This window comes from Musca domestica, unplaced genomic scaffold, assembly GCF_030504385.1.
Source record: "Musca domestica strain aabys unplaced genomic scaffold, Musca_domestica.polishedcontigs.V.1.1 137, whole genome shotgun sequence".
In the NCBI taxonomy this organism is placed as follows: domain Eukaryota; kingdom Metazoa; phylum Arthropoda; class Insecta; order Diptera; family Muscidae; genus Musca; species Musca domestica.
Window position 1 is genome coordinate 1,225,182 of NW_026712187.1, and position 10,336 is coordinate 1,235,517.

A 10,336-nucleotide genomic window follows, 5' to 3' on the forward strand; every position below is an offset into this window, starting at 1 on the left:
ACGCATAATGGTGCAGGGTATCATATAGTCGGTCCGCCTAGCTGTTCCTAGCTTGCCAACGCCGAGTCAAGAATTCACAACCGTTAGTTTTGAAGTCGGACACTATGTATCGACGTTACTAAATTCGTGATAATAAGAAAAGTAGGCAATTGGGGTTTTTTTAGAAAAAAAAACATTACTTTAAACCCACTAGTAATTCAGAAGGTTTTATGTTTACAATACCTATTTTGTAGATTATTCGGCTCAAACAGTATCAAAATTTTGCTAAGTATATTGAAATGATGTTTACAACTCCAAATCATAATTCAATGTATCACCAATATCCATATTTTGCAACCATGTCTAGCTTCCACTACAATTCAGAAATAGGATATTTCAGACCATGCTGTTATAAAATAAGGTATATGTTGATAAGGATTTTCAAAACATCAACAATTGGACAGTACTGATATACATAAATTTCGAAAATATTACGAGGATGTGATCAACTAATTACTACTGAAATGTTATCGATTACAGCCACTTCTCTTGGAAAATCTGATTTAGAGTGTAAAGACAAATAAAATCGTCCATTATTGTTACATAAGGTTATTTTTTTAAAAAAATTATCGAAATTTAACAATTCTTTCCATGGAGATTTTTATCCTACAAAAATCAAAGCTCCCAAACTGCAGTATATTGGATTGGAAATATAGGCAATATCTGCAGCTAATGATGTATGGATCTGTTTCAATAGATAGGTAGAGCAACATTGAATTTTTGAGGAAATTTGTTCAACGCATTTGAAATGCAAAGAATAAAGACCTTCTACCCAACAATATTTTCATTGTCCATTTCGACTTCTAAACCTTTCCGGATTTGTCTCAAAATTGGTAGTCATAATGGGTTGTAGTCCCGGTGGGGAAAAATTGTATGTATAGGTCCACGTTTTAGTATAGTCCCCATATTACCGCACCTCCGGATATTCAGTATTTTGATGATTTTTCCCACATTTTTCCACGGATTTATCCAAAGATTGGTATTTGTAGTTCGTAATGGGTTCTAGCCTCTGTGACAGAACATCAAACCTTCAGTTCTACATTTTGCCAATACCCACTGATATTCGGTATTTTAATAATCCTAGTCACATTTTCCCAAGAAACTATTTATTTATTTTTTTTTTTTTTCAAATTATTTAAGAAAATTTGGTAGATTACAATACTTGAAGTATAAAATTGCCTATATAGGTTCCTGTTTTGGTATGGTCTCCATATACCGGCCTCTGTTTATGGTTTTTTGAAAAGTTTAACAGCATTATCCAAACCGTTTTACTGGTATTTGTAGTTTAAAGTGAACGTATAAATTCAGATACTTTTATATAAACATGTTTTCTTTACCCGAATGGAAAAATATTTTTAATTGTTCTTATACCCTCCACCATAGTATGGAGGGTATATCAAGTTTGTCATTTCGTTTGTAACACCTGCAAATACACATTTTAGACCCCACAAAGTATATGTATTCTTGATCAGCATAAAATTCTATGTCGTCCGTCCGTCTGTGGAAATCACTCTAGCTTCAGAACTCTAGCTTCTGAATACCGATATGCGTTATTTTAATGATTTTAGCTACAGTATTTACCGGAATTGTTTTAAATTTCGCATTTGAAGTTCGTAATGAATACTACAGCCTATGAAAATTGTCTGTGCAGGTCCAGGTCTTTGTTTAGCCCCCATATAACGGAACTCCCCAATATTCGGTATTTGGATGATTTTAGCGACATTATTTACCGGAATTGTTTCAAAGTTCGCATTTGAAGTTCGTAATGGATATTACAACCTATGACAGAAAATTGTCTGTGCAGGTCCAAGTCTTCGTATAGCCCCCATATAACGGAACCTCCCTATATTTGGTATTTTGATGATTTTAACAACATTATTTACCGGAATTGTTTCAAATTTGGTATTTGAAGTTCGTAATGAATGCTACAGCCTATGACTGGAGATTGTCTGTGCAGACCCACCCCTTCGTATAGCCCCCATATAACGGTACCCCCGATATTCGGTATTTTGATTTTAGCGAATTATTTACCGGAATTATTTCAAATTTGGTATTTGAAATTCGTAATGGATACTACAACATTTTAACAGAATTTGGACCTTACTCTTGTGCAAATAAGGCTTAAGCAACTCTTACGGTGAATGGATTGTGCTATCAGGTCAAAAGCCCAGCGTCGATTCAAGACCTCAACGAGCGAAGTTGTGCGGCTATCAAGAATATAGGCCAACTTCTTCCAACTTATTATCTCAAAAATTATTTATTTTTGTTTTTGAAATCCAATATAAAACATCTTATTGCAAACTTCTGTATTTAAAATTAAGGATATTGCCCTTACATACTAGCGTTTTTAAATTCACTCATTTGTTTTAATTTGTCAGGTTTAAGAGATATAAATTTACCAATAGATAAAATGTTTACCTTCGATATAAATAATTATATAAATATCAATAAAAATATACTTACCATTTTTCTTTTCAGATTTCTTATCCTTCTTCTCCTCGGTATCCTTTGAGGGCTTAGCGTGCACGGTGTTCAGCAGTAAATAAAGGCATACGCCCAAATAGAGTATTTTCATTTTTGGTAACATTTTGTATTCTACAAAAACGATAAAACTAAACGCGTTTTAAGGAAACAATCGACAGAATGTGAATAGAAAAATAAAAAAGATAAAATAAAATTCTGCAACAAAAACAAATTTTTAAATGCAATTAATTCCAATAACAACAAAAATAAATAACCGGAGGCAGGAAAGGTCATTGGTAGAAAAATTGGCCAAAAAAAGCAATAAAGATTATTGTTTAAAATGTAAGCGGCCGGTAGATACACACATACATATGTACTATGTATGAACAAACATTTAGTTTTATTTATATTCAGAATTATTGTTTATCGTTGTTCTTTTTTTTGGTTTTGGTTTAGAGGTGCATTTGTTGGTAATTGTTTTATGTTTTTATGCAGCTAATTCTTACATTGGCTGCACTTTTTTAATTTGTTTTTTTTTTTTTTTTTTTTTTGTGTATAACAGGTAATACACATATATTTTTATATTCGTTTTTTTTTTTTTTTTGTAGTCTTATCCACGCAACACTTGCCGATTAATAAATGCGGATATTTGATACGCTTATGTGCAATATTTGTAATTTTTATTATGGTCAGTTGGTTGATTCGCTGTGCGATTTACTTTTTGCCTTCAAAATATGGTTTATATGGTTCGCCTTAGCAGTTCTGTTTTACAATTACCCGAAGCCGAATGTGTCTACAAGCAACTGGGCCAACGTTTTTTTTTTTTTTGTCTTCTTTTATTTTTAATAATTTTCGGTAATGCATTTGTTTGGCTTTGAAAAGTAGTGGTGCATAAAACCAATTTTTTTTAATTCAACCAGTGTACGACGTGCTTAGAGGGGGGGAAATGAATGAATGTGTGCGCTCGATATAAATAACAACAATTGCATGTTCGTTGTACTTTGTTGTAGGTGAAGTCGAGTTGGTACATTAGAACAAATTGCTGCGCATTTTAATTAAAATGTGTTCTATCCAAAAAAAAAAAAAAAAAAAAAAAACGTCTCAATTGTTGTATAATTTATTTATTACTCAACAAAAATGAAATATTTCACGGCAATCGTAAAACAGCCACAAACAGGAAGGTAATTCTATTTGAATACCTAGTCACTGGAATTCTTTTTCTCAAATTTCAGCATTTTCATGTTGACTTTTTGAATGTACAATAGTAATGCCTTATTTTGCATGATTTTTCCTCATTTAGACTTACTATTTTCGAATGTTCATTTGTAGTTTTTTTGGGTAGTATAAAGCGGCAAGGGACAAAAATGGTATTTATAGATTTTATGTGTTTATTGGGTAAGTGAAACTATACGAATAAAATCATTTCAGATAAGCTATGAACCAAATACTTTATTGTGTACGAACGGTTTTTTCAATTCGATTAACTTCATTTAATTGTCTCGATTTCTTGAGAACTGAAATTGCAGGAAGTGTTGTACCGAATCATGTGGTGGCGAAACTGATGTTGAAAAACTTTACCAGTTAAAGGATAATTACCTTTTTTAAAATCGCAAAAAAATCAAAAAAAGAGACTACCTCATTGCAAAAAATTCTAAAATCGGGAAAATTCGAGCAAAAAATGTCAATGGAATCGAATTTCAAAATTATAGTACATTCTATTGACAAATTTCGTAAGGACCTTTAAACATTTGGTGTAAATAATCCGCGAACAAGTTGAAGAATTTTTTTCAATTTGTTTTTTCTTTTTTTTTTATTGAGTGCGCAATTCGATGTTAAATGGCGATCTTTCATGTCTAAAATTGGCATCTAGCATTCAACTCCAGGACCTACATCGTGCTTCAGGTGGAAGATGCGAACACATTTAAACAAACCAAATTGACCGACAAAGAGTTATGGGCTCATTCCAAAACGTGGACCTACTTCTTTCATATGACAATAATCTGTTCAATGAGAACTCAAAAAGCAAATTTCATGGAGACTGCAATCAGTGAAATACCGAATATGAAGGGCGCAAAATAGTAGAGCGAATTGTACATTTGGGAAGAAAAGTATTCCTACCCTGCCAGAAATTCTTCCTAAACTTTCAGGATATCTTAAATCGTATTTTTAATATTAATTTCCGCAAATGTAGGTAATTTGCGAAGGAACCATCCTTGCAAAAAACGATCACGGTTTGGTATCACCATCATATGATTTAAGCTTTTTTCGGGGTCTTGTTATTTTTTTTTTTTTTTCATTATTTAGGCCTTTTTTTTGTTGCTAAGCTCTTTACCAAAAAAGGAAAATAAAAAAATAAATAAATAAATAATAATAAATATTTTAGATGTTCTATATCATATAGGTTTATAACACTCAAATTAAAGCCTATGGCTTTAACACCAGCGGTAGGTGAACAGCCTTGAATATTTATTTCTATTTAGAAATTACTATGGAGTCAATACCAATAAAAATAATATAAATTGTGCCGCATACATAAGTCAGATCTGTGATTTATTGTGCCTTAAAAAATATGAGTTAACGACTAAAAGTACGGGCCGGCAACGCAGACTGGGCCAGCCAGTAAATAAAAAAATAAAATCCGTTAAAAGTTCTATTAAAATCTTAAAAATATCGAATGTTGCCATTATAATAGGGTCTATACGACGACATGGTCCTGCATAGGCCACTTTTATCATAAGCCATTGCAATATTCAAAAAAAAAAAACTTGAAAACAATCGGTGAATAATGTCGCTAAAATCATCAAAATGCCGAATATAGGGAGGTACCATTATAAGGGGGCTATTTTCCAAAACGTGAACCTGCACATATAATTTTCTGTCATAGGCTGTAGTATTCATTACGAACTTCAAATGCCAAATTTGAAACAATTCCGGTGAATAATGTCGATTAAATCTTAAAAATACCGAATATCGGGAGGTGCCGTTAAATGGGGGCTATACGAAGGCATGTATAATTTTCTGTCATAAGCTGTATCCATTCGAACTTCAAATACCAAATTTCCGGTGCATAATGTCACTTGAATTACCAAAAGAACGAAAATAGGAAGGTACCATTACATGGGTGCTACACCAAAACGTGGACCCATATGGCCCATTTTCAGGTCCAACAGACATAATGTACATTTGAGTAAAATTGTATAAACCTACTTCATTTCGTTCGGAAGCTAAAGTGATTTTCACAGGCGGATAGACGGATGGACATCGCTAAATCGATACCGATTTTTTCTGATATGTTGATGATCTTCATCACATTTTCACCGATTTATCTAAAATGTGGTATTTTAAGTCATAATAGGTTCTAGCTCCGGCTGTGGAACATAGTATATATAGGTCCACGTTTTGGTATAGCCCCTATATATCGATACTTCCTGATATTCGGTATTTTAATGAATTTTGCCAGATTTTTCCACGGCTTTGTCTAAAAATTGGAATTTGTAGGTCGTAATGGGTTCCAATTTCCGATGGCAGAACGTTAAAATTTAGGTCCAAGTTTTCCTATAGCTCACGTATAACGATACCCACCGATATTCGGTATATTGATAATCCTAGTCATATTTGCCACGTTTTCTTATAGCACACATGCAACTATACCCACCCATATTCGGTATTTTAATAATCCTAGTCACATAATCTTCACACATTTATTTGATAAAGACAATCAATGGTAAAATTCGGTTGAATATGAAAAAATCTTTTGAATTTGCCCTGATATTACATATTCGGTGAACGATAGCCGTAAAATCGGCTGAAGATATATATCGAAGTTATATAAAAATCTGAACTGATGTCGATAACATTTAGCAGAGGTATTTCGTGCGCACCAGCCAGCCAGACAGACGGACTGACATCGGTAGATCGACTCCAAATGTTCTGAAACGGATTTGGTCGAAAGAGACTTAGGGTCTAAAACCGTTATTTCGACAAGGCATGTTTTGACCGTATCAAATTGTATATACCCTCTGTAGCCATATGGCTGATGGTATAAAAAACTGCAACAAAGTCAAACGCCATTATTTTTTACATTCTTATATCCTTCACCATAGTATGGAGAGTATATTAAGTTTGTCATTCCGTTTGTAACACCTCAAAATATAAATGTTAGACCCCACAAAGTGTATATATTATTGATCAGCATAAAATTCTATGTCAATTTAGCAATGTCCGTCCGTCTGTCCGACAGTAGAAATCACTTTAGCTTCCGAACGAAATGAAGTAAGTTGATAAACATTTACTCAAATGGGTATTATGTCTGCAAGACTTTTGGTATTGAAAATGGACCATGTAGGTCCACGTCTTCGTATAGCCCGATATTCGGTATTTTGATGATTTCAGCGATATTATTTACCGGAATTGTTTCAAATTTGGCATTTGAAGTTCGTAATAAATACTACAGCCTATGAAAGAAAATTTTCTGTGCAGGTTCACGTTCACGTCTTCGTATAGCCCCCGATATTCAGTATTTAGATGTTTTTAGCGACATTATTTGCCGGAGCTGTCTAAAATTTCGCATATGAAGTTCGTAATGGCCTATGCCAGAAAATTGTCTGTCTATGCAGGTCCACGTTTTATAACCACCATGGTACCTCCCTATATTCGGTATTCTGATGAATTTAGCTACATTATAAACCGATTTTTTTCTTGTTTCGCATTTGAATATTGCAATAGCTTATGACAAATATGTCCAGTATAGACCCTAATATACGGCTACATTCGGTATTTTTAAGATTTTAACAGAATTTTTAACGGATTTTATTGCTTTAAAAATTTTTACCAAATGGTGGAGGGTATTCAAAGTTCGTCACGGCCGAACTTACGGCTTTTCCATAAATACGCATTAAGTGCGAGTATTCCATTCGAGACTTCGTATGCTCAGCAGCCTGCCAGACAGACGGACAAACATGGCACTTCTGGGTCGCATCAAATGATTAGTCATAATTAGGAGGATAGAATTTGAATTCATTTTATTTTCATTACAGTTCTTTTGGCGAATTTTCCATCAGATTTTTTTTTTTTTTGCATTTGGTATGCGGGTTATTAAAAGTCCTATCAAATAATCAATTTTTGGTTCTCTATTACTAATATCGTTCACATGTTCTTTATGCATTTATCCAAGATTTTAATTGCACTGTTTGGATTCAGTCACGTCAGTTTAAGAAGTAACACACCTCCTTTTAAAATTTCGAAAAACAGATTTTTGTTTTTTATGGAGGATTTTTCAATAATACGTTTAAAAAAGTTACATTTATAACAGCTGCATGTTTAAGTTGCATTGGAGCGATATATAAAATGTATGAAATCTAATTTTCATGCGGATTTTTTGTGGGTTATCAGATACATCACTACTTCGGCTTATGTCGGTAATTAAAACATAAATTTTAAAGTTAATCGATTTTTACACGAACACATTTTTCAGTTTCATTTTCAGTTTGAGGCAAAAAAGCACACAAAATATTCATCGCAGCTAGGTGTATATTCGATTTTCTTGCATAAATCAAAGTGAAAACTTCAAATATTTCCTGTTAAGCACGGAATTCAGGCACCCATGCGGATACGAAATGAAAAAAACTGATTATGCAAAACATTTCAAACCACTGGAGATTTCGTTTTGGTCATTTCATACTGGTTGATTATTACGAACGGACGAATGGACAAAACATGCAATTTTCATGTTGGGTCTTCAATTTCCTCTTATTTATTTTTTTATTATTTCAAAAGCGAATAAAACGCAACTTTCCAAAAGCAGACAAACATTTATTTTTAGTTGTATTTTTTGATTTTCGTGTTTTGTTTTTTTTTTTTCATTTCTTTTTTTTTTTTTTTGCTTTTGGCAAACACCAACATGACCATAAAAATTACACCTTTAACTTAAACTTGTATGTTGCTCTATTAACCAGAAGAAAAATGTAAAAAAACAAAAACAACAAAAAGACACGCACACACGATTTCTGATCTCTTAGCCAACGAACGATCGAACAAACGAACGAATGTCTTAGCCCAGTTCAGTTAGAAGCGAAATTTCGTACGTTTTACGTTCGCTGAAAACACCTAGCCGTTAGAAGAAACGTCCGCTTTAACTGCGTTGTACATCCGCCGTTCACATGCGCTTACCACGAACGTTACAAACTGTTTGAATTGTGGCCAAGATCATAATAGACCATAATGCTGAGCCAGACCCCAGCCAGACAAACATCCACCATGTCAAGCGGCAGTCACCACCAGACAACATGCATACAATTTTCAAAGATCACAAAATGAACTCCCAATTCATAAATCTCTTAGCCAAACAAAGGGGTTCATTTTGTCTACGATTCTCTTAAAATCAATTCTCTTAAAAAATCCCACAGAGCCAAGGTTCACAAATGAACACCCGCCATTACTCATGCAATCAGCTGTTAACGTTTTGTTGGTTACCTTAATTCTACTGCATATTTACCATAGTTTTGTTGTTGCATTTTTGTTTTCGCTTTTAGTGCGGCTTTTGTTTTGGTCAGCTGTTTCGCTGGCTTAATCAATTCAAACAAACAAACAAACGAGCAGACCATCAACAACACTGCCTTAACGCCACCTCTATCTTGCAATGAAATGCCGGTAGTGTTTCGGTCATTTAATTCTTGAAACCAGTTTTACGTTTCTGGCTTTGTTTATTTTCGTTTTTTTTTTTTATTTTTTATTTTGTAAACGGATTTTGGGTTTGTTTGAAGTCTTTTTTATACGTATATGTTTATTTATGGTTTTTATTTTGCATATTTCTGAATACGATTTAAATAAGTTTTCCGATTTCCCATTTCATTGACATTGTTTTTTTATTTTCAAAAAGCCTGCTGTGGCTTTAGAAAAATTTTCAGTAACATAAACATTTTAGGGGTACGAGCATGGTAGAATAATACAGGTAACAGCAAGTGTAGTTGTACAACAATCGTAAAAACAACCACATGCAAATTTGTTTTTGTAAGTAATACATGTGTCAGAGTTATGTGTCCAAAAATGTAAACAAAATAATTAATTTTCAATAAATTATTTCAATTTCAAAAATATACATTTATTAAATTGAAAAATACCGAATGTAGCCGTATATTAGGGTCTATACGACGACGTGGACCTGCATAGGCAACTTTTATCACAAGCTATTACAATTTTCAAATGCGAAACTTGAAAAAAAGTCTGTTTATAATGTAGCTAAAATAATCAAAATACCGAATATAGAGGAGGTATCATGTGGGTTATAAAACTGGGACCTGCACAGACAATTTTCTGTCATAGGCTGTAGTATCCATTACGAATTTCAAATACAAAATTTTAAGCAATTCCGGTAAATAATGTCGCTGAAATCATCAAAATACCGAATATCGGGGGGGGGGGTACCGTTATATGGGGGCTATACGAAGACGTGGACCTACATGGCCCATTTTCAATACCAAAAGTCCTGCAGATATAATACACATTTGAGTAAAATTTTATCAACCTACTTCAATTCGTTCGGAATCTAGAGTGATTTCCACAGACGGACGGACATCGCCAAATCGACATAGAATTTTATGCTGATCAAGAATATATATACTTTGTGGGTTCTGAAATGTATATTTCGGGATGTTACAAACTGAATGACAAACTTAATATACCCTCCATACTATGGTGGAGGGTATAAAAATATATATTAGTGTAGTGTATATACCGGACCGAGTTTTATTAAATGGGAATATTCGGTTGAATATGAAAAAATCTATCCAATATGGCCTGTGGAAATTACATCTTCGGATGAAGATGTATATCGAAG

General features: G+C 33.3%; 1 protein-coding gene across 4 annotated transcripts in view; it reads right to left on the reverse strand.

Annotated features, from left to right (window-relative positions):
• Nucleotides 1–8,699, reverse strand: part of LOC101891222 (uncharacterized) — a 73,451-nt gene extending 64,752 nt beyond the window's left edge. The window contains exons 1-2 of one of the 4 annotated variants that reach the window (XM_011292822.3): nt 8,586–8,699; nt 2,503–2,651 (exon numbers count right to left, since the gene is read on the reverse strand). In XM_011292822.3, coding sequence (XP_011291124.1) covers nt 2,503–2,626 — 124 coding nt within the window. In that variant the 5' untranslated portion in view covers nt 2,627–2,651; nt 8,586–8,699. Of the gene's footprint in view, nt 1–2,502; nt 2,719–8,498 lie in introns of all 4 variants that reach the window. The other 3 variants (XM_005180095.4, XM_005180094.4, XM_005180093.4) reach the window with 3 other exon arrangements.
• Between the last annotated feature and the right edge of the window lie 1,637 nt (nt 8,700–10,336).